Genomic DNA, 25,022 nt, shown 5'->3' on the forward strand with positions numbered 1-25,022 from the left:
ATAAGAGCCTCACAGTGGCTTATTTCTTTTTGGCCTTGAAGGTCATGGCCCCCGTGTAAGTTAACGCTTCTATTTAGAACAAGCAACACTAGCTTTCCCCAGCCCCTAAATCCCCGAGGTGGGTGAGGGACTGCACTGTCGAAAGCGTGTCCACCTTGCTTACGGCGCTAGGGCTGTTGCTGGTGTGCAGCGGGTGAGTTTGCTGCTTGTGCTCGGCTGCAGCCTCTGGCTCCTGCGGCCTGGTGCCGTGGGGGACCCCTGCCTGAGGTGCTCTCGCACCTTCTCCTGTCAGCAGCAGCTGTCTGGTACCGCAGGGCGGCGAACGCTTCTTTTACAACCAGCGTCTCCCGAGAGCGGCGTCCGGCGCGCAGTCGGAGCCGGGCCCGCTTTTCCCGTCTGGCGGCCGGCCCCTCTCGCCCGTGTGCGCAGGCGCGGGGCGGCGCGCATGCGGCCTGGCCCGGTGCCCCGGAAGCGCTGCGGCGGGGCGCGGGCGGTTTGAAGCGGGATGGAGCGGGCAGCGGTGCGTCGGGGGCCGCCGTCCCCTTCTCCCCCCACACCGTCCCGTCCCTGGGCCCGGCGGGCCACTCACGCTCCCTTTCCTTTACAGCTCGAGGAGGCACGGGACGGGGCCCCGCCGCAGCAGAGGCGCCCGCAGGCCCGGGGCTGTGAGGGCCGCCCTGACACCCCCCTCCACAGTCAGGGCCGGGAGCGGGCGGGGAGCGGGCCCGGGGGCCGTCCCGGCGGCGGGCCCTCAGGCTCGCGCAGTGGCGGCTCTTTCTGCGGTTTGGCTGCGGGCGGAGCGGCGGCAGGGAGCCGGGCCCGGCGGGGCGGCAGGTGAGGCGGCGCCCCGTGGGGCAGCAGCCCCGCGTCCTCTTTACTGATCCTGTCTAAATATAACTTAGATTGCGCTTGTTTTATGATGATCGGTAGCTATTTGCATCTTTAAGAGTTGCAGTCTTTAAAGTTTGGGGGGCTTTAATGCAATTAAAATAAGCTGTCTTAACATTTTTAAGCAATTGTATAGTGTGGTTTTCAAGTTGTTAATGTTTGGGCTTTGTCAGAAAAAGAAACAATTTGGTAAGAGTATTATGGCTTGCCTCTCTACCTTTGCATGAGAATTGCAGTCCAAGTGGCAATGCATCCATTCTGTGTCTTAAAATAGCTTTATGAAAGCTATTGCAGTTTGCTAAATATTCGTGGCAAATGTTAAAGTGCACTTTCTACAAAAGCAGCTTGTTTCTCATTGTTGCAAGTTTTGAAGTTTCAAACTTCATACAATATAGTGTTTTCTGCCTGATCATGTACTATGTGTAAGATGAGAAACTAGATTTCTATCGCTGCTGACTTCAGATACGAAATTTGATCTTAAACCAGTGTAATGTCCCAAGCCTGTGTCTCCAAATGTTTCAGTCTTTCAGATTTTGACAGCAATTGATTTCTACTTGAATATTGAACATATATGGTTGTTATAAATTTTAATATGCAGGTTCTTTAAAATAGAAATATTAGGACTTGCATATTATTCTTGAGGTGTTCAGTGTTTTTTCAGTATATATTTAGTTCTTGGTGTTCACAGATATTTCAGACCAGTGGAGATGCAAATCTAGTTGCTGTTGACCTAATGTTCTTGGTACTATTTTGCATTTCATTTTTTGCAGCCATGCCCTGTACTTCTCTTCCAGCAGTGATGATGAATTTGAAATGTGTAAGTAATAGCACACGTTTATTTTCTGAAGGACTACAGAAAGGACACATTTTTGTCTGGTTATAGTGAAGTAGCTTTTACACACAATTTTCTTTCATTGCTCTTGCTGCAAAGTACATTTTCTCCTTGCAATTCAGTGTTGGTAGATATACGCCACGGCGAATGTTCTTGAATCTCGTATCTCAATCTTGGATGGTTTTTGCCTTGCATTAGTTTTTCTTGTTGCCTCAGTTTTGTCTTGTTCCCTGTCACTCACTTGCTTCTTTCTTAGTCTACAGAGCATCTTCGGATAAATATTTTCTCTAAGCAGTTACTGTTCCAAACACATGTCCAAACTATTGAGAATTCCCTCTTAGGTGTCACGGCTTTTGCTGCGTGAGTCTTGACTAGTCAGAGAGATGTTTTTGGCTTTTCATAGTGACTCAAGGTTGCAAGAGTTCTATTTAGCTCATTCTTTAGATGGGCTAAGCATGGCTCTACCACATCTCAAGTGGGCTTCAGACTGGTAAGTAATTTAAAAATTTGTAAATCTTTTATGTTCCTCATTATGTATTCAATATTTGAACAGAAACAGTAAGAATAAGGCAACAAGTCACATCTGTTTATTTTGCCTTTTGCATATCACTCTTGTGTTAGTCCCGCTGCTTTTAAAGCAGATTTCTCAACACTTTAGAGTTTGTGCTGTGCTCCAGCTCAGTGCTGTGTGAATGATCTTAAGCATTGTCAAGCCTTATTACTTACGTCCAGTTAAATTAAAAAGCGCTGTGTATAGTTCCTGCAGCGCCTCTGGGCTTTTAAGTCTGATAAATATTTCAATACTGTCTATTCATTTGGTCATTGTTCCTTTTCTTACAATTTTTTAAACTTAAATATTTGACAGTCTGCTCTCTTTTTCTACTCTTTTTTTTGTTTTTGTTTTGTTTTTCTTTTTTTTTGCCTCCTCCATCCAGAAGGCTGTGGAGGCCGAAGTCATGTGTCAGCTCTCACATGGAAGGTTGCTGAGAGTAACTAGCTGGGGCTTGGAGCAGAATATTTGCAAAGCTATAATATTGCCATACTATCACTATGGTGACAGTTGTAGGAAAGAGTGGAATGAAAATGTGTGCTAAGAGATGAGAAAGAGAATTGATTTATTAAGTAGCAAGTCATGTTGTTCTGTAAGCTTTCTCTTTCCTGTGACTAGCTGTATTAGTTTGGTGCTGCTTCATGGTCTAGGAACACTGTGGTTATGATCATCTCGGAAATCTGTCTGCTGGCCATTTGTGATTCAGTGAGCCACCTTGATGCGGTGGCTTGGAAGGCAGCAGATGCGGTGATTACTTCTTTTGTAATTGTTATAGTTTGGCTGTGGCCGGCAACAGAAGGGCCAGGTGGCTGCTCTGCTGCCCCTCCCCCCGCCGTGGTGCGGAGGAGAATAGAAAGAAATAGGCAAAAACTGGTGGGTCAGGATAAGGGCAGTTTAACAGAACAGCAAACAAAGGGAAAAAACAGTAACAACAACGATACCGATAAGGAGAATACACAAAACAAAATAGCACGCAGAGAGCAACTCTCACCGACCGCTGCCACCGCCGCGCGCTCCTGAGCCGCGACTCCCTTCCTGCCGCCCAGCTTCCCCCAACCCGAACCAGGCATGACAGCACTGCACGTGGTATGGAATACCCTGCTCTGTTTGGCCAGGTTGGGTCAGCCCGTCCGGCTGTGTTCCCTCCTGGCTCCTGGTGAAAATTAACCCTGTCCTGGCCAAACCCAGGACAGTAATGAAGGTAGAGGTGAAGACTACTGGGTGCCAGAACTGAAAATAACTCATTGCTCCAAATACTTTTTGAGCTTCAAGGTCTTCAGTTCTTTTTTCCCCCCCAATTTGTGCTACTCTTCAAAGAGGACAACACTCAGTCCCATCCTATGCTCTATGACTTATACTGTGGTTTCAGGGTAGCATTTGCATGTAGCTCAGCTGCTCTTCCTGGTACCACAATCTGCCAATCAGCCATAAAAGCTTTATTGAGCAAACCTATATTCTTGTTTTGGGCTTATGGCGTAGTACAATCCCACCGAAGTCATGCATGCAGCTTCAGATTGTGAAAACAAATGTTCCTTAACTGCTGTTTTGGCCCATTATGTTCTGAAGAAGGGACAGTGGTTTCTTTTTTCCTTAGCCTGTTTTATGCCTTAATGAAATTCATTCCACTTCAACTTTCTTGAATCTCTCATCATGATGGTGTGTGAAATTTTGATGGCACTTCTGATAATCTCTCAAGAGTCACTACTTCAAGTATGTGCAGTACCGTTGCCTGAACCACCTTTTTGTGTTTAGCAGTCACCACAATATTCTTGGAGTGACTAAAATGCAGTTATTTGAGAAGTAGTACTGAGTAACTGTTCTGCAGTGGGGTATTATTGTTACCATTTTGTTTGAACATTTTTTTGGAGTCACTTAGTGGAATAAGCATATGGACATCTCTTTGCAGTAGGAAAACTACTACCTGCAGTCATTGAAATGCTTGGAGAAAATATTGATAAACCCATTCAATTCCACCCCCAGTGATCCGCATATGTGAGGAGGCTATACTGGATACTGCAAGATACATCACAGCACTTCTTATCTGGCTTTGTGCTGAGCAAGAATTGAATAATGAAGGAAATGCTAGACAGCTGCTGTAAGCTTTGAGGAATTGAGAGCTGGAAATATGTATAACGGATTCTTATGTTTGGGAGCGGGTTAAGACTTTAGTCTTAATTTTTACGAGTTGCAAACTATTCTTTAAAAAAAATGCGTAACAAAAGAAACAGAACCTTATGCTTAATTTATCTTGTATTGTTTATTTTAGCTAGGGTGAAACCTCCCAAGTCTGTTTCTGAAAAGGCAGATGCAAGGTGGGTGCTGTAATTAATGGCTTTTCAATGTTTATATATTAGTTTTCGGTATTGCATCTACTATTCAGCATACAGAAAAATAATTAAAAGTTTTAGTGATTCAGGCAGATACGTGTATAGGAGTGAGTGCAGATAGAAGAACTGTTATGTGTTCAATGTGTATGCTCGGGTCAGATGTAAAATGGGATGTTTGGAGGTGTACATGCTCTGTTGCTGTTCCTATTAGTGGTCGTAGCTGGTAACATTTGCTGTGAGCAACTGGTAATGTTACATTGGGCTTTTTTAGTAAGACAAACTTACTCTTCTATTTTCCTGCTTATGCCTACCTTTTTTCACATTATTTGCTTGTTTTACAGTTTGAAAGACTTAACTGATGACTCAGATGATTTCTTCTTGGACTCTAAAGTGAGAAAGAGCACAACAAAGAATGGTAAGTAATCGTCCAACAGCAAATATGAAGCAGGAATTTTAATGGGTGGAAAGATAGCATTCATTACTGAGCTCATACATTTCTGAGAGAGCTTGTTAAACATAAGATCACTTTGCCTCTTTCTTGAGGGTAACAGTGGAGAGGCTTTTCTGTTTCCTCTGGGGGTAACAGAGGAAAGCATAGTCATACTGTTCTGACAGGTGTACATTTTGAAGCATTGCTGTAGGTCTGCAGATACTGTGGACTATCTGCTGGTATTTGAGTCTGTGAAAAGAGTAGCAACTCATGGTTGATTAGACTGAGCTGCAAATATGGGATGGATCACTGTGGAGAGAGGACTTAGGATATGCAAAACAGCATTCCTGTGGCTGTACCAGCTACTTCTGTGACCAAAAGGCACTGAGTAAAGAGAGAAGGTAACTGTTTTTAAGCTAGATACCTTTAATTTGATGCAGATGTTGGCAGTTAGGTGAGTCTTGCCTATGGGTGCTGTAGAGCCACAGATAAGGTCCTTTAATTTGGAGCTTCTTTAGCCAAGGTCCTATGTGTAATCCTGTTAACACTGGCTACAAGACACTCTGGCAAACCATGACTTGAGTGCTTGTCCGAGCAGAGGATCCCTGTTTACCCCCAGGGGATGGAAAGTGCCTTGGTTTACTAACATTCAGAGCCTGACTACAGCTGTCTGGTGCACTTCTCCTCGATGTGAGCAAACTGGACTTTTCTAGAAAGAGTGAACAGGGCTCTGGAATTCTTGACACAGCCACTAGGCCAGCGATCAGATGATAGAGTTCTAGTAGATGAGAGATAACAGTGATCTCATGTGAACCTGGAGAAGCTCTGATCCCTGATCAAGAAGGGTGCAGCTGATGTGAATGTCAACCCTGAAACATATATGCCAGCTGCAGACTGTAAAAAGCTAATGGAATGGTTTCTGGAGAAGAAGCAAAGTGGACCAGAATCATCATTAAAACAATTCCACCAATAGATCTGATGTGATCCCTTGATCTTGACAGGTCAAATCTGAAATGTCAGAAGCCTTGTTTGTTGGCAAGTGTGCACTTTGTGCTGTAGGCTGTGGTCCGATCAACTAAGGCTGAGCATTTTTTAAGTCGCCCTTCACTTGGTGGTTTTATACAACTTAATATAAAATGTTCAACCTTACTTTTGCATGCACGTAGCTTTTATTAGTGGGCATGAACATTATGGCAGTGCTAGCTACCTATTCAGGATTGTTAGCCCTGATGGCTGATGTATACATACATGGGGTTTACGCTACTTTTTTTTTTTATGTATCTTTCAACGACTTTCCATTTAGGATGACAGTAAATGAGCAGGGTGTAATAAAGAAAAACAAAGAAATCGTTCTATTCTTGTGTTTTCCTGTCTTTCAAGGGATTTTTTTGTGTTAAAACAAAGGCAAGTCTCCTAAATGAAATTACCAAAACTTTAAGCTGTTTCTTTTGAATTGCAGCACAGAAGGATCTTCAGACCCCAAAGAAGTTGATCACTTCTGGAAAGAAAAGCACTTGCTGCCAAGAATTGCAGTATCTAGAGGCTTCAAGTGACACTGAAGATTCTGTCTTTGTAGAAAGTTCATGGCATGACTACCAAAAAGGGGGAGTGAAAGACTTGAGAGAGAGTCAGAGGTGCATAAAACTCCCACTTCCACAAAATCTGAAAGAGTCCATTTCCAGAGGCAGTCCAGGCTTGCTTGTTAGAAGGGAAGAAAGAAGCTGTGAAAAGAGTACAGAAAATGAAGTGCCAACTGTGACACTACAACAGAATACAGAGGTAGAATCAGATACTTCAGATGATGAATTTGAATCATTAATAGAACGGATAAGGAAACAAAGTATGCCCCGAAAACCGATCTTAAGCACAAGTAAAACTGTCTACCAGCCAAGCACAGTAGGTGAGCAATTGTTCTCAGCTAGCTTGCAAACTACCTATTGGCAGCAATGGTAGTGCTAATTGCCTAATTCTTTTCATTTGTGTGGCATATGCTTTGGAAGTGCAACCCAGCATCCTGCAGTAGAATTTGATGCAATCGGAGATTATTCCTCTGAGCATTCTGAAAAGTGATTCAGCTAAGTCTTGTGGTATCAAGATTGGAGTTTATCGCTATTACCTGTTGTTATAATTCCTGTAATTGTAGGCATTTTTAGTTTTTTAAAACTAAAAAGTTTTTTAAAATTTGTTCTGAAAACAAATCTAACTGGTGGTTTTGAATGATGTTAACTATTTTTTTTAATGTATGGTGGCACTTAATGTGAAGCTGTCATTTTGGTGAGACTGAAATTTTGAGCTGTTTAGATGCTGTTAATTTAGTATTTGGATTTATAATTGACTTTATAAACTATATTTTAAATAAAATAATGAGAATTTCCTAAATCAGTAGCTCCTTCTGTCCTTTGACTAAATGAAGTGAGCTCCAACTGAAGATTGCGAAGGGGGAAAAGGGCTATTACTGAGTAAGAGCAGATGAAAACAAAACTCTTTCTAGATATGTATACACAGGCTGTCTTCCTCACGAACAAGGACTAGTTCAAGGAAAGGAGACCTGTGGAAGAGGATGGCTGACAGACAGCATGGAAATATGCCCTGAGAAAGAGTAAATTTTTTTAACTGAAATGTGTCAATGTAGTCTAGAAACATATTCTAGAAGTGAGCTGGCAGCTGCATTGGCTTCACTGTATATGGTTGAATAGTGAAAGGAGACAAGTGGCCCAAACAGGGGAACAGTTATAGAAAAGCCAGTAGAGAAAATGTCTATACTGAAACTACAGACCTTGAAGCAGTGCTTGATTTCTGGTGTGAGGGTCAGTCATTTTAGCAATCTGTCCAGACACAGGTTGGGGAAATAGGCAGCTATCTGATCAGAGCTTGCCTGTGAAACAAATGACATGACTTATGGTACACAACAGAAGGTTAGAACGATTTTTTTTTTTTTTTTTTTTTTTTTGAATGGTGCCTCTGCATTACTGCTCCCAGTGTGCAGATGATATATTTTGAATTGGGGAAATGTCACAGAAATGCCTGACTTGAGGTCACAAATGCTTTTCCCTCCACTTCTTCCTAGCTGAATGTTTGAAAATTGGGAGTCTGCTGCTCCTCCATTGAAGGGTAATTTTTTTAGTATATAACAGCAAGTTACCTTTCCATCACTTGTAAAAGCCTTTGCATTCAAGTATGTACAGTATGAGTGTACATGCTGAGGTGGGATATTTTACTTTTTTCATTCTTGTCTGTTACCTGGTTGCTGATATCTGTGCTCCCGATGTCTCTGCTCCCGATTACTTGACAGTGTGTAATCCTGTGACTCTTTCTGATGAACTAAAAGACGTCAAGCCACCTTGTGAAGATGCCCAGCTCTTGAAAGGGGAGGAAGTCAAGACAGCAAGGCCAAACTCAATTTCACTTCAAGAAACACCTTCCAGGATAATGGCTTTTGCAAATTCTAGGGAGGAATTGGTCAGTTGCTCACAATCAGCAAAGACAGAGAAAAGGTAAGTGTTTCTCCATCTTTACTATGTTCTAGGGTCATTATGGATGGACAAAGAGAAGCTAAGCATTTTGCCTACGATGATGATCTGATTTTTCTGGTACCTAGAAACTTCTGCTACCAATTCACCAGTCGTTAATGGTTAAGTAGCTGGAAGTCAAAGCTTTCAGTCTTGAGTATGACAGGGAGAATATAAGATAATCTCTGCTTAGAGGAATTGATGACAAATAAATCTGACAAATGTCAAATCTTCTTTGTAAATGTTAGCGCTCAAGCTATTCCTTGTCTCGGCGCAGCGTACTTCTAACATGTGTTGGCCCTATAGATTCTATGTATGCAGCTGCCTGCCTCTGAAAATATATCAAATCTGATGCTATTAATAATTCATGCCGTTTAACAAGCTTGTATCCTTATAGCTTGCAGAATTCCTGTTTCTTTTTTCCATATGTGGATGCAGCTTAAGTTTTTCAGAAGACTGTCTTTTTCATTTCTAATAGCTGCTTTTATTCTGCCTTTTAGCCATGTGATGTTTTCTTTAGTAATTTTATAATTGTGTGTACCAATACAAGATCTTTAAATGATGTCTTCAAAGCTGATGCTTTGTCAGAATGCTGCAGTATTGGAGTTAGTCGTCCTAGTGGAATACCTGCTTCCCCTGAATGAATTCCTGAGGATTCCCAGAACATCTTTGGCTATGTTCTTGAAAATATACTTTTATTGTGGGTGATCATATTAGGGCTGTTCATATATTGATGAAGTTTTAGTATAGTTGTGGATCGCTGCGTCACAAAGGTCTGAGCCACCCTTTTGTCCTACTTGGGAGTCCTTATAATCTGGTTTTGTGAATTAATGAAGCAACTGCAGAACTAGTGCAACTAGTGCTCTGCCCCTTCATGCCCCTGAAGGAGGAAGAAGACAGCATAAGCATGCGTTCCTCAACTGGCCTTGTGAGGGCTAGCTAGTAAAAAGAGTCATGAGGGATTTTTGCCAGTGGCAACACGCCAGAGATCTTTACTGGCTATCAGGTGGCTGCTGTTTTTCAGTGTGATATCTCCGTACTTCAGTAAACTGTTTTATGGCTTTTCTTGCAGGCTCAGGATGTGCTCAGTGCCTGGCTGTTTCTTGCAAGATCTCTCAAATCCGGTTTCCCACTATGTGAAGTATTTCAAGAAAAATAAAGAGGAGCTGGCACAGAAGCTCTACTATCTGTATAATAGTACCATCTTTGAGCAGAAGGTTGGCTTAAAAACAAAAACTACAGTTCTAAAATGCTATTTAATACATTCCTCCTCACTTTGTGATTGCTCTTTTTGCTCTTCATTTAGTAGACGTTAAGCTTTATAGCAATGGCTTGTGTTTGAATTAGTTCAAGCAATTTCTTTGAAAGGGGTTTACCACCACTGTGATGCAGCGGTTTTCCGCTTGGCTTGCTTTCCTATCTTTAGTGATGTACCATCCTTAAGTGAGCAGCCTCTATGGTGTCCAAGAGTCGTTAATGAGAGAAACTGCTATGAGGGGCCTTGAACCAGTTGCGTCTTTGAAGAGATGACTGATATTTCTCTTCGTATATTTTCTAGTACTTGCATTGCATCTACTCAGCAGCCCGGGAATGTTTCTGTTGCTGCCTCTGTGGTAGTACACCCCAGCAAAGGCAGCTATGGCTTTCTGCTGCTGAAGCTCAAGGTTGCCTGTCACTGTTGCTCGTTCAGCTTTTACTGAAGTAACATGTACTAGTGAACTCTTCAGCATTACCACAGCCTAATAGCTAGCTGTAGAACAACTTTCTTGCCTACAGCTGACAAAAGGCAAGTGGTGGGAGCATATGTTGGGGAGCAGGGAGCTGATGGATAAAAGCACTTCACTTTGTTGTTAGGGTCTGTTGCCTCATGCTTAGTCGTGCTACATGCAGTCTTCATCCATTCCTATTGCATGTTCCTATCTGCCAATTTGAATAACAGCTTTGGGTGAACCTATAGCTGTAAGATGTGCTTCACATTGAAGGTTCAACTTCAGACAGCTGCTGTCTTGACAGTTACATCTTGTGGGATACTGGAGAGCCTCCTCTGGTGAGAAACCTCCTTGAAAGGAAGGACACTGCCCTCAGTAATTCCAATAGAATTGCTTCAGGAAGGAAAATGTTTCTGTGCAGCTGAGAAAATAGTGTTGAGCTGACGAAGGACAGGCTGAGGTCATGATTTCACATAAAGCTCAGTTGAACAGACTCACTATTGCTGAAAGCAAAATACCTTGTTCCCCAGTGCTTCAGCTCTGTACCTGTGCTGGCACTTACTGCTGTTGGGCTATTTACTTAGGCTCATTAACTAATTTACATGGCAGAAAACAGTTAGTAAAACACCAGAGCTAACCGAGTTAGGTATGATGAGGGCTTCTAAAATCAGGAGCAGCATGGAGCACAAGCAAGGGGTGATTATTCACCCTCTTGCAGTGTGAAGGTGCATCAAATTAAAATGGCAAGTTGCAGGTTCAGAACAACCAAAGCAGATGGTACTTGACCTCTAAATTAACCTGTAGAAATTCTGATCTTAGGCTATTGTGGATGCTAACAATGCATATGTGTTCTTAAACATACAAACATACTTTCCCCAAAACACCAGAAAATAACTTTAAGGGCTGTTTAATGCAAAGGAACCTCCTGTGGCTTAGTGAGGTGTTGTCTTGCAGATGAATAGCAGTTGAGAAGAATATTTTTTTTGAAGAGGAAATTCTGTTTTATGCCTGACCTGCCCTTGTATTTCCTCTTAAGCAGCATGTGTTAGCCACTGTTGGAGGCAGAGTAGAGGAACTAACGTGCTTTTTGTCTCATCTTGCATTGTGAAACTCCCAGTGTTGGTTACAGAAAAACTGATGATGGGAATAAGAAGCCACAGAGGGTGGGTTTGCATCTTAAGTGACAACAGCGTTAAGAGCACTAACATCCTTTACTGGCTTCGCAGTAAATAGAAGGGGAAGTCAGAGGAATAGAGGTGGGAGAGGGCAGATTACATGTACTGTTTTGTTTTTCAGTTACCAGAGAAAATGGTGATAGTCTGGAATAAGAAAATGAGAAAAACAGCAGGATATTGTGTAACTGGGCAGACAGAAGGTCCTGAAGCAAAGCGTTATGCTCGCATAGAACTTTCTGAGAAAGTCTGTGACTCTGCAGGTAGGTAAAAGATATGTCGATTCTTCTTTGTGAAAGTGAGTTCTAGAGATAAAAATGTGAAATGAGGCCTAAGAGTTCTGGAACTGGACTCAGCTTTGAAATTTCGTATTAGCTTGAATAAATAAATACATTAATGGCAGTACTTATTGTCACAACCCATCTAAGGCTAGGCAAATTTACAAAATGTGAGAACAGAGATGTACTCATGCTAACTGCAGTATTTTGTTTATATTTCTTATTCATTTGAAGACCTGTAGCTTACTTTAATTCTGCATATACTCTAGTGACAATCTAAAATCTGACTACTGTCATAGCTAGCCACCTTGTTGATAGTATGTAAAGCTGGAATAAAGACAAGTCAGTACCAAATTAAGTTCTGTTATGTGGTGGGCACTGTAACTGTTATTTTTCCTCATCCACTCCCAATTTGGGGAAATGAATGTTGCAGTTACCGTAGGAGAAGCAGTTCTGTAATTAATAGAGTATTTTGAAGTAAGCTTAATAAATTCAATTTGAAAGATACAACAGAGTACCCTGGGAATCTGCTTTTGAGTGCTGATTGGTTTTTAAAAAGCACAGGAGCAGGCAGTCCCATAGTGTCGTAAGTCAAGCCAGTGGAACAGAAGGCCAGCTTGGCTGAACAAGGAACTTCTCATGGAGCTCAAGAGGAAAAAGAAATTGTATGATCTCTGGAAGTGAGGTCAGGCTTCAAAGGAAGATTACAGAGTTGTGGTTCATATATGCAGGGAGAAGACACAAAAGGCTAAAGCTCAGTCGGAGTTGAAACTGGCCATTGTTGTGTTGGATAACAGGAAGGGCTTTTTTAAGTATGTTGATAGCAGGAGGAGGTGTAAAGAAAACATCAGACAGATGCTTGTTGAAGATGGTCATCTAATAGGGATGAAGAAAAAGCAGAGGCATTCAATGTTATCTTTTGCCTCAGTCTTTAATGAAATTGACAGACCTTGGGCTGTGCAGTCTCCTGAGTTGGAGGACCACGAGTGTGGGAATAGTGACTTTTCATTTGTGGACACTGAAATTGTCAGGGATCAGAGGTATCAGCTAAATGCTCACACGTCAGTGGGGCCTGATGGGATTCACCCCAGAGTACTGAAGGATCTAGCGGATGTTTTGGCAGGACCCCTCTTGATCATCTACCAAAGGTTTTAGGAGTCCGGGGAAATCCCTGCTGACTGGAAGCTAGCCAATGTTGTTCCAATTTACAAGAAGGATGTGATGGAAGACCCAGAAAACTATGGGCCTGTTAGTCTAACCTCAGGTCCTGGAAAAATTATGGAGAAGATCATACTGGGTACTATTGAAAGGCATTTCGAGAATAATGCAATCATCAGGCACAGTCAACATGGCTTCACAAAGGGAAAGTCCTGTTTACCTAATCTGATATCCTTCTATGATAAGGTCACCCACCTAGCAGATGAAGGAAAGGCAGTGGATGTACTTTTTCTGGATTTTAGTAGGGCTTTTGATACTGTCCTTCACAGCATCCTTCTGGACAAGTTGTCCAGCTGTGGGATGAGCAGGTTCATGGTGTGCTGGGTGAAGAACTGGCTGAAGGGCAGGGCTTAAAGCGCTGCGGTGAACGGGGCTACATCTGTCTGATGACTGGTCACCATTGGTGTTCCTTAGGGTTCAATTCTAGGGCCAGTCCTGCTCAATATATTTATCAACGATCTGGATGCAGGGGTTGAATGCACCATTAGCAAGTTTGGTGATGATACCAAACTGGGAGGTGTTGTTGTCTCTCTTGAGGGACAAGATGCCTTGCAGAGGGATCTAGATAGATTGGAGCATTGGGTAATGATTAATGGGATGAAATTTTAAGAAGTCCAAATGCTGGATTCTGCACCTTGGTTGGAGTAATGCTGGGCACAAGTATAAATTGGGAGAGGAGTTGCTGGAGAGCAGCCCTGCAGAAAGGGATCTGGGGGTGCTGGTCAACAGCGGGCTCAACAGGAGTCAGCAGGGTTTCCTGGCAGCCACGAGGGCAAACTGCATCTGGGGTGCATTAAACACAGCATCACCAGCTGGTCAAAAGAGGTGATTATCCCGCTATATTCAGTGTTGGTGTGGCCTCACCTTGAGTATTGTGTGCCGTTCTGGGCCCCGCAATTTAAGAAGGATGTGAAGATACTTGAATGCTTGTAGAGGAGGCCAAAAAAGCTGGTGGAAGGGCTGGAAGGAATGTGCTATGAGGAGCAGCTAAGGACTTTGGGTTTGTCTTGTTTGGAGAACAGGAGGCTGAGGGGTGACCTTGTTGCTCTCTGCAGCTTCCTGAGGAGGGGAAGTGGAGAGGGAGGTGCTGATGGCTTCTCCCTGGTACCCAGTGATAGAACATGTGCGAGTGGTTTCACTGCACCAGGGGAGATTTAGAATGAGCATTAGGAAGGATTTCTTTACTGAGAGGGTGGTCAAACACTGCAACCAGGCTTCCTAGAGAGGTAGTCGATGCCCCAAGCCCTGTCAGTGTTTAAGAGGCATTTGGACAATGCCCTTAATAACATGCTTTAACTTTTGGTCAGGCAGTTGGACTAGATGATCATTGTAGGTCTCTTCCAGCTGAAATCTTCGAACTGTGGAGAAAATCCAGTGCTCCGCTCTAGTTGTTTCTAGATGAAAAATATCAATGTTACAAAAGCAATTGATAAATGTTGGTTTAAATAAAGGTGTTTCAGTTGTTATTAAAAAACAAAACAAAACAAAAAAACCCAAACAGATTAGATGTGCAGGGAAGTAACTAGGATGCAGAATTAGGGCTAATCATTAAACTGGAAATGCACTGAGTAAAGCCTTGTTTTGGGGCATTTTATCCTATCAAAACATTCATAATTCCAACCTCCAAAATAACTCTTGCATCTTAATAAAGAATGAGTGTCAAAAGTCTGAAGTAGTGACCAAGGATGAAAGTCTGTACTTCCCCATACCTGACTGATCTTAATGTCTTTTGTTTGTCTTACTCCAAGATCGTCTTCGAGACACGCTAATTCATGAGGCTTGCCATGCAGCCACGTGGCTGATCAATGGTGTTCGCGATGGACATGGGCGATTCTGGAGATTCTATGCCAACAAATCAGCTGTGGTTCATCCAGAACTCCCAGTAGTAACACGATGCCACAGCTATGAGATTAATTATAAATTCATCTATGAGTGTGTTCTGTGCAAAGCTACGTGAGTAATGTTTTGATCTTGCATATGACTATGTATTAACTTTCTCTCTAACTTGGCAGTCTCCTGTGTCTAGAAATTGTATGTCTGTTAGAGAGTATCCCAGTTGCTTCACAGTTTAAGTTGTCACTTCACATTTCCTGAGCCCACAGAACCTCACTACGTGATGCCACATGTTTGTTTCCAGGTAGTTTCAGTTCCAGTTCAGAGGTCAGGACAGGCAGAAGTGTCTTCTGAGGGCCATTGGTGATGGCAGGTCTTTGGGAAGCAGTAAAAGATCAGAATATGTGCCTCAGTTTTGAAGGACATGGCAGGGAAAATTCACACCCCATGTGGCTGCTCTCACTTTTCAAACATTGCTCAAATTATGTAAATCTGCATTCACTTTCTACTGTAGTTAATATTGAGTGAACTTGTGAAAGTTTTTGACCGCTTATCTCTGTTTTAATGATCAACGCCCATCCTATTGTAGGCTTTTTGGTAGGGGGTGGTATTTCCAGTCTAAAGTACTACATCAGGAGTACTACTTGTGGGCCTACACTAATGGAGCAATGACTGGATCTGGCACATCTCTGTAGAATGCGTATAGGCAAAGTACTAGCATGTGTTAGAGAAATGAGGCATTCCAAGTTCTTTTGAAATCTGTCCACACTTTACATCTTACAAATGTCTTTGAAAGTGCCATGACAACAATGTAGTTTTGATCTAAGGAAACACAGTCCACAAGGGAGTGCTATGCTTGGCCTGGTGGACTGAGTTACATTTTATATGCTCATCCTTGTAAATGTACTGAGGACCATCTGATGCTGAAAGCAGTCGATAGTAACTGGAATTCAAAAGCAGAACAAGTCCCCATAAAAAACTGGGCACAGAACGTGTGACAGTAATTAGGTATTAGAACAAAGGATCAGAGGAAGTTTTCTGGGATTTGTATCTTGATGACTTTGAATTAAGACTAAACATTGACTCATCTTGTATCTTTGTTATGGTAGTGCTAAGTAAAATGTGGAGACCAACAATATAATGATTTCTGTTGTCTAAAACTTTGTAAAAGCTATAGTCAGTTTTCTAGTTGATCTTTTACCTCATGGACTCTTTCAGCTTGTGTATATACATTAAAGGAAGAATAGATGTCTGCAGTCACACAGGTGTGAGCAGCACTGTGATGTGAAGGATTTAAGCTAGGACACAGATCCTAGTGAGAGACTGGCCATCAGACTTCTGTCTTGCTTACTGCATTTGTGAAATGAGAACTATGTGTGATCAAGCAGAAGAAATAATTGCTATAGTAATTTCACAGGTTTCTTACCTTTCATGGATACGGAAGGTGTTACCTTTTCTGGAGACTGTAGCTAACCACAGTCTTCTGCATGTAATCACCTCAGTCTCAGTGGGAGAGCATGAAGTTTTGTGAACTTAGTTCTGCATAGCCAGGAAGGTGGCTGAGAATGGTTTGATTTAAAGAAATTTTTTTTTTTTTTTTAAATATTGTTCTCCCCCCCACCCCAGCTGTAGGGGCTAAATGCATGCTTAGAAAGCATGCATGGGATTTTTTTTCTCAGGATCATATGTGCTACCTTCAGAAGCACTGGAAGGAAGCAGTACGAACATATGAAACACGTGAAAGAATCTTCCTGAAGTGTTTAATATGACTATGCAATGTATTGGTTACTTAGATGCAACAGACCATTGAGAAGACTTGGTGGTGATGGCTTTGAGGAGAAACTCCAAGGGGTAGTTGGAGGGTTGAGGAGGTGTTTTGAAATGTAGCACTTCATACTATTAGACTGAGAGTAAAAAAGACAGAGGAAGGAACCAAGTTGAAAAGACAGTGGGAAAAGTTCTAGGGTAGAGAAATGTGTCATACAGATTTGATTGTTTCACTGTGTGAAATATGCAGTCTGTTTCCTGTTCTGAAATGCTAACATAGAAATCTGACCTAAGTAGCCTGGCAGAAGAGAGTGGAGGCCTTTCCCACAAGCACTGTGTACCGCAAGTGTGAAACCGAAGTATTTGTTTTTTCATTTCAGGATTGGACGTCATTCCAAGTCTCTGGACACAGAGCGCTTCATGTGTGCATTCTGCAGGGGGCAGCTGGTCCTGAGTCAGCCCACTGAGAAGGACAGCACTCCTGCTAGGACACATCTAACGCCCTTTGCAAAGTACGTGAAAGAGAACTATGGACTTACTAAAAGAGAGCAGCATGGGCTGAGTCATGCAGAAGTCATGCGGAAACTCAGTGCTGATTTTGCTTTATATACTAGGCTTCAAGATTCCTTGTAATAGCTCAATACCCTTCCTTTCTTGACGCTACTTAAATTTTGTATGTAGTAGTGAGTTGAACATGAATCTAAGAATATGTTTTGGAGGATTCCAGATAATTTTAATATTTTAGCATTAAATAAATAAAGACCTTAAGGCCTTTTCTGAACTCTGCAAGAGTGAGCAAGAAGTAATGATGATGGAAAGTCCATGCCGATGCACAAGTCAGTCAAGCTATTGTTCTTAGACTTCAGATAAATTCCACTTGTGCCTGGGAAGATGCAGTTCTAGACCCTTCATGGGACTGACTGACTCACTATGTTTGTCTGGAATTTTCTAAACAGTATTTTCACATAGTGCTTCATAGCATGTCTTCAGTGACTCCAGTGACCAATGGATTCACTCTTTCCTCTGAGTAGCTGATATGCTATAGGCTCCGTATCTGTGCTGAAGAACTCCTAGGTGTACATCTGTCTGGCATTTCCAGATGGAAGAAAGATCCAGGCCCACGAGCCAAAGTCCTCTGATTCTGTCTGGATGACTTCCAGGCAGGAAGAGGAGCAGACCTGAGGAAGGCTTCAACATGGGTTCAGGCATTCTCCCAAGGGGAGTTTCTTGAGTGATCCTTGGCTGTTTTTGTTAAAAGTAAATGGTAGGTAAATGATGCCTCAAATCTGTTGGAGAAAGTGTGAGTTTCTGCAAAGCCCTCTGGCCCTTACTGAGAGGGAAGCTCTTTCTGATTAAAGTTTGATTGCAGTTATGCCTCTGTCACTGAGATTCCATGGAAGCTAAAATAGATGCAGAAGGTCAGGTTGGGGAAAGTAAATTCAAACACTTTCCACCATAGAAAGAGAAGGTCTAGTCAGGTGACTGAAGTCTTTCATGTAGTACACGACTGAATGTGTGTTACAGTGTTTGTGTCTGCTGTGAACAAATTGCTCAGGGGATTAGTAATTTTGAATAATCAATAAATGTCAGTTTTATATCAACTGTGGTGATGAACCAGGCTGCTTCTTTTCAATTTAACTTTGGCTGTGTAGGTATAGTACATGAAAGCTGCTGATTTCTCCTAGGTAGTTTTGAGTTTCACGTGCAGCAGGTCACCCTGCTTGCTGTCGAGAATACCTCTCCCTGCTCCCAGTCTCCTGCCCTGCCTTTATCAGTCCTATTACACACCAACTGAAAAAGAAATACTAGCAGTGTATGAAGGAGTTTGAGCCGCTTCAGAAACAGTTGGTACTGAAGCATGGCTCCTCTCGGCACCTCACTTGCCTGTGCTGAGCTGGATGTTCAAAGGGAGGGTCCCCTCTAGGCATCGTGCAACTGATGCTACATTAAGTGGGCTGCACTGATAACGCAACCGGCTCAAGTGGGAAACCCTGACTGCCCAGGAATCTTGGAAGTGATCATGGACTGGCCAGAGGGCTACAACTTTGAAGTGTCACCAAAGGAAGTGACTCGTGCTGAAGAGGAGCCACTGTATAGTAAATTGCCACCAAATGAAAAGCAGTAAGCCCTGTCATACTGTGGGAAGACATTGAAGGTGGAAAGCTGTTGTGTGAGGTCCTACACAAGAAGTCATTGAAGCTGCTGAAGGAAAAGGTGAATTGAGTCAGTTTGCAGAAGTGAAAGCCATCCAGCTGGCTTTAAATATTATGGAATGAGAAAAATGTCATACTGCCTTTCAGTTACTCATTCATTCACCAGTTAACTCACATTCACACTCAATTGTCAGTTTAGGATGCCTGATGGGCATGTCAACAAGCCAGTATCTGGCATCTGGGGTGCCAGAAATGATGCCGTGAAAAGCCGGAGTTGAAGACTCAATAGTCGGAAGGCTATTAAGTAGGTATTCTTTATTATGGCGCCGGGCACACGGGGGATCTCTCCTCCAAACATGTGTACCAAACACCCTGTCAGAGAATAATGGATCCAGGCCAGTTCTCAAATCTTGATTGCAGTGAAAGTGGTCAGCAATACCTGGTAAGCTCCATTCCACTTCTTCCTCAGTGGATCACCTGAAAAATTCTTAACATAAACCCAATCTCCAGGGCTAAATGGATGGACTGAGTGATCTAACCCTTTAGCCCTGGTATCCAAGACAGTTTTACTAATTTTATCTATTTGTTTTCATAAGGATATAACATAATTCTGTAGATACTGATTTCCCAACTGGTTCAAATCTTCCTCTTGATACTTAGCATCATATGGTCTCTCAAAAGGGCTCAAATTTTCTTTGATCCTAGGTTTTACACATATCTGAAGTAGTGCAATAGGCAATGCTTGGTAGCAATATAGAATCACTTCTTGGCATATTTTGCTATCTGTTGTTTTATCGTGTGGTTTATATTTTCTGCTTACCCACTGGCTTGTGGTCTGTAGGGCGTATGTAACTGCCAATCGATTTCTAATGGTCTGCTGACCTGTTGCAGTACTTCTGCACAAAAATGTGTCCCCCTGTAACCAGGGTGATAGAATTGGTTGACCATAAACATGAACGATGTTGCTGTGTCCCTTGTACAGCCCGACCCACATGGACATCAGGTCTGGGAACAGAGGGTCTCGTCTCTAGGTAACCATGAATACTAACCATAGTGGGTAATTGTGTTTCTGTCAAGAGAAATGGTGGAGTGTGGTTCTGTGAAGCGGACTGAAGAGACTGACCAGGACTGCCAAGATTGCGAGCCTGATAGGTAAGAGGTGATTCCGGCAGGGGGAGATCGCGACCACCGACTCACTGGCCCCCTACTCAAGTAATATCACCTACTCAAAAAGAAACAATAGAAGAGGGGAACTGAGTCTGCGCAACAATTTACGTAAGAAGCGAGAAAAGTTTACACCAGTCGCCAAAGAGAATACTACTGAATATGCATGAATAAAATAAATATGTATATTTTTGATCTATATAAACTGCATGGAAAAGGTATGAGGTATGCACGTTTGGTGGAATTATCCCCCGTGCATCCAGCGCTGCAATAAAGAATGCTGCCTGTTAACACTGCATCGGTGTGACGAGGTTTTATTCCCGGATTTTCGGTGACACCCCTATCTAAGGAGATAATTGTAGGTACCCCAAACCAAGGCATTATTTCATTTAATAATACCTTAGTTACATCCCTTGCCTTATTTGTTCTATAAGGGAGTGCTTCTGGCCAAACTGAAAAGGTATCCATAAGTACTGTTAAGTACCTGTACCCTCCTTTTCTTGGAAGTTCAGAGAAATCGATTAGCCAGTTGTCTCCTGGTACAATTCCCTTCCCAATACTTCATAATTATACCTGGTTACCTGTATTTGGGTTAGTTTTAAACATGTTTCACACTGTTGGGTTATTTGTTGGGCTGTAGTACACAAATTTTTCCCTATTAATTTCTGATTTAAAAATTTATACAGGGAGTCTTCTCCCCAATGTGTCCTATTGTGTTCTTCTTTAACCACCACCAAATCTGTTTAGTAGGGATTATAATTCTGTCATCACTTGAATAGGCCCATCCCTGGGATGGAACTTGTTCTCCTAATCTCACTATTAATTCTTCATCAGCTTTAGAATACTGAATATTTCCTTGGTCATTTAGGTTTCTATTTCTATTGTCTCGAATTAAGGCCAAAATCTCTTGCATTCTCTCTGCTGCCTGTTTAGCTTCAGAGTCAGCCAACCTGTTACCTCTTTCCTGGTCAGTGTTATCCTTCAGCTGTCCTTGGCAGTGCATGATGGCAACTTTTGTTGGTAGTTGAACGGCTTCTAATAGGCGAAGGATATACTCAGCATATTTAACCTGCTTCCCTTGTGCAGTTAATCGTTCTCGCTCCTTCCAAATTGTCCCATGAGCGTAGACAACATAAAAGGCATATTTGGAATATGCTCATATATTTATCCCTTTTCCTTTTGATAAAGCCAGAGCCCTAGTTAGGACGATAACTTCAGTCTTATGAGCTGATATTCCAGCAGGTAGTGGTTGAGACTCAACTACTTCATCTGTTGTTGCCACCACATACCCGGCCTTTCAAATACAGTATAGGACAAAGCTACTCCCATCTGTGAATCTGTCTCTGTGTGCCTGTGCGAGCAGTGCCATGGGCAGATGAGGCTGAGCAACAGCTTTCCAGGCTAGCCCCTTCTGTGTGCGAGCTATTTGGAGACGTTCGCACTTTGGGAGCAGGGCTGCCGGAGGCACCCGGCAGGGACCCTTTAGGCTACGTTGGAAGTTTGAGGTGGCAAGGCAAGCAAGCAGCCCCAGTCTCTGTGCCTCTGTGCGAGCAGTGCCATGGGCAGAGGAGGCTGAGCAACAGCCTTCCAGCCTAGCCCCTTCTGGGTGAGAGCTATTCTGAGACATTCGTACTTTTGGGGCAGGGCTGTGGCAGGAGTCCCGTAGATACCTGAAGGATACGTTGGTCCCTGTCCTCCAGGCAGCTCTCCAGCCACTCTTCCCCAAGCCTGTAGTGTTGCATGGGGTTGTTGCAATCTTCGTATACCTTGCAGCGCACGCACAGATAAGGATTGGGTGGTTACCTCTGGTTATTCCTCCTGTTACAACTCTGGTTCATCTTCACCCTGGATTTTCTCTTGTATTTCTTCTTCCTTATAGAGGCAAGTGATATCAGCATGGTTTGGTGCTTTGGTTCAGCTGCAGTGCCTGTTACTGGGGTTGGAGTAGCTACAGCACCTGTCACAGGGATTGGAGTAACCACAGTGCCTGTCGTGGTGTTGAAGTAGCTGCAAAGCCTTTCACAGAGATTTGAGTAGCTGCAGTGACTCTTGCGTTGTTGTCAGATCCAGAGACCCTCTAAGGGTACTGAATAGTGTTGAACAAGGCTCAGTAGACATGGGCCAGGCACCAGCATATTGCAATGATTCGAGTCTCTCTCTGGAATTGCTAGGGTGACAGCATACTTCTTCCAAATATTGTTTTAGTTTTTCAGGATTCTGCACTTGTCCAGAGTTTAAGTTCCAAAACAATGGAGGGGCCCACTGTTGTAGGCACCTGCCCATGCTACGCCACACACCCTGATCTCTGGATTATATTCTTAATGTGCTTGCTGACCTTAGACAAAACTGAAACACTATTCGCAAGAAATATCAGTATAATTATTTTAACTACCCCAGGATGTTAAAGATACTGAAAAATTATTGTAATGGGGGAGGAAACATCACTGAAGAGGGTAGTTCAGGTGCCATTCTACAATTCCTCCATAAAAAACCTCTCAGTTGAAAAAGTATAACTGCTAATTGTCTCCACAAGGTGGTACACGAATATTGGCAACAGAATCAGTACAAAGAACAAATACCAGATTATGCTTAAGGGCAGTGCTCTAGTAACAAATCTCACAAACCAAACAATACTAGTCATTGCAAAGTACAGCAACTTGCAAAAGCCAAAACCAATCTTTGACATGCACAGCAAAAACAAGAGCATGATGAATCAATATCATGACCCACAGCTGTTAACAGATATAAATCCCTTAATACACTCTGGTCAGATCTACTGTTATCTCAACTCTTTGAACCCCAACGTTGGGTGCCAAAAAGGACTGTGTCCTGGGTTTGGCCAGGACAGGGTTAATTTTCACCGGAATCCAGGAAGTGACACAGCCGGGCTGACCCAACCTGACCAAACAGAGCAGGGTATTCCATACCATGTGCCGTCATACCGGGTTCTGGTTGGGGGGGAGATGGGCGGCGGGAAGTCACTCTGTCGCGGCTCAGGAGCACGTAGGTGAGAGTTGCTCTCTGCAGTTCTGCTGTTTTGTTTTGTTTTGTGTATTCTCCTTATCAGTATCGTTGTTGTTACTGTTCCCTTTGTTTGCTGTTCTCTTAAACTGCCCTCATCCTGACCCACCAGTTTCTGCCTGTTTCTTTCCATTCTCCTCCACACTCCAGCGAGGGGAGGGGCGGCCACGTGGCCCTTCTGTTGCCGGCCGCAGCCAAACTATAACATTAAATTTAGTGCCCAGCGTGGGGCGGGGATGACAGTAGGGCTGAGCAGAGGGTGTTAAAACAACTTTCTTAGATTTTGTTATACACATTTATTTTGTTAGTTAAATAATCGATGGTAAAAAATGTTTCTGTCTTTGATCAAATGGCTGTGGTATTTGAATCCTTACTTGCAGTATGTGCTCCCTGTGGTGCTGGGAAAAGGATCAGGATTATGATTTTGCTGTACTGTATGATAACGACTTTTGACATGATAACATCACTGTGCATGAAATTAGGCTTGTATTTGCATGTGGCACTGCGGTCTTTCCGTACCTCGGCTCCTATCTCTTAGAATTTGTTAATAATCAAACCCACTCTATGGGGAAAACCAGAGGGGAGGCTTTCCCCCACTCTTTCACCCCTCCTCTCTCCTTCAGGCTGGTCCTAACAGCTTTTGAGGATTTCTAGTACCTGTGGGATGCTCAGGCCAGTTTCTATTGTTATGCCTCTTGAATGGGTTTCAGGTTTTGTTTAGGGTTAAACAAGTAGTTAGCAACACTGTGCAGAGACCTGCCCCGGGGCTGGATAGCTGTGAGTGGCTGGGGGTGTGGGATAGCATGGGTAAGTATCTAGGGCAGTGGGCACCCCCGGTGTTTTTGAAACTCACCCCTGAGCAAGTGCAGAATCCCGACAAACTAGTAAAATATCTGCAAAAAAGTGTGCTGCCACCCTGGGAACTCCAGAGAGACACAAATCACCACCACGTGCTGGGGTCTGGCCCACGCCTAGCGAGCCCTTTTCAACATGATTCAGGGCTCTAAAGGGGAAGGGGGGGGGAAATGAAGCGGCAGGCACTGCGACTGGCGCTGCCCCCCCAGCTGGCCCTGCAGCCCCTCCAGCCCAGCAAGCAGTCACAGCCCCCCCACCCGGCACCACCGCTGCCACTGCCACGATTGCAGGGGCTGCCCCGGTTTCCCCCGCGGGCACTGCAGCTGCTCCAGCCCCAGCTCTGGCAGCAGGCATCGCGGCTGAGCTCAAAAACCAACCTGTGCCGGTAGCAGTCGCCCCTGCAAAACTAAAGACAGACACAATCAGTTCGCTCCGGGAAGGATAACAATGAGCCAGGGTCACCACAGGAGATAGAGATCATCACCCGGTCCCTGTCCCTGAGCGAGCTGCGAGACATGCAGAAAGATTTCAGCTGCCACCCAGGCGAGCACATTGCCACCTGGCTGCTGTGGTGCTGGGATAATGGGGCCAGCAGCTTGGAATTAGAGGGCAAGGAAGCCAAGCAGCTGGGATCCCTGGCCAGGGAAGGGGGCATTGCCAAGGCCATTGGAAAAAAGGCATAAGTCCTCAGCCTCTGGAGGAGACTTCTGTCAGGCATGAGGGAGAGGTACCCCTTCAGTGAGGATTTTGTATTCTATCCTAGCAAGTGGACCAATATCACAGAATCACAGAATGGTAGGGTTTGGAACCTCTGTGGGTCATCTAGTCCAACCCCCCTGCTGAAGCAGGGTCTCCTACAGCAGGCTGCACAGGACCTTGTCCAGGTGGGTCTTGAGTATCTCCAGTGAAGGAGACTCCACAGCCTCCCTGGGCAGCCTGTTCCAGTGCTCCGTCACCCTCAGAGGGAAGAAGTTCTTCCTCATGTTCAGACGGAACTTCCTATGCTTCAGTTTGTGCCCACTGCCCCTTGTCCTGTCGCTGGGCACCACTGAAAAGAGTTTGGCCCCATCCTCCTGACACCCACTCTTGAGATATTTATAAACATTTATTAGGTCCCCTCGCAGCCTTCTCTTCTCCAGGCTAAACAAGCCCAGCTCCTGCAGCCTTTCCTCATAGGACAGATGCTCTAGTAGCCCTCCGCTGGACTCTCTCCAGTAGCTCCTCATCTTTCTTGAATTGGGGAGCCCAGAACTGGACACAGTACTCTAGATGGGGCCTCACCAGGGCAGTGTAGAGGGGAAGGAGAACCTCCCTTG

At 43.7% G+C, this 25,022-nt stretch overlaps 1 protein-coding gene across 1 annotated transcript; it reads left to right on the plus strand.

The window, feature by feature from the left end:
* Window positions 1-44: 44 nt before the first annotated feature.
* GCNA (germ cell nuclear acidic peptidase) lies at window positions 45-18,086 on the plus strand. The gene is made up of 12 exons (XM_075435268.1): window positions 45-55; window positions 223-493; window positions 608-834; window positions 1,659-1,705; window positions 4,537-4,582; window positions 4,939-5,012; window positions 6,487-6,927; window positions 8,320-8,521; window positions 9,609-9,753; window positions 11,542-11,680; window positions 14,662-14,866; window positions 16,894-18,086. The coding sequence occupies exons 1-12, from the start codon at window positions 45-47 to the stop codon at window positions 17,144-17,146; spliced, it is 2,061 nt and encodes a 686-aa protein (XP_075291383.1). The 3' UTR covers window positions 17,147-18,086.
* The last annotated feature ends 6,936 nt before the right edge of the window (window positions 18,087-25,022 follow it).

Source organism: Opisthocomus hoazin, chromosome 14 (assembly GCF_030867145.1).
Source record: "Opisthocomus hoazin isolate bOpiHoa1 chromosome 14, bOpiHoa1.hap1, whole genome shotgun sequence".
NCBI lineage: Eukaryota > Metazoa > Chordata > Aves > Opisthocomiformes > Opisthocomidae > Opisthocomus > Opisthocomus hoazin.

What these genes read in the sequence shown, in the direction of transcription:
- GCNA (XM_075435268.1), top strand. An exon ending in TGATGATGAATTTGAAATGT is followed by an intron (nt 1,706 to 4,536) that starts GTAAGTAATAGC and finishes TGTTTATTTTAG; the next exon opens with CTAGGGTGAAACCTCCCAAG. An exon ending in CTACCAGCCAAGCACAGTAG is followed by an intron (nt 6,928 to 8,319) that starts GTGAGCAATTGT and finishes ATTACTTGACAG; the next exon opens with TGTGTAATCCTGTGACTCTT.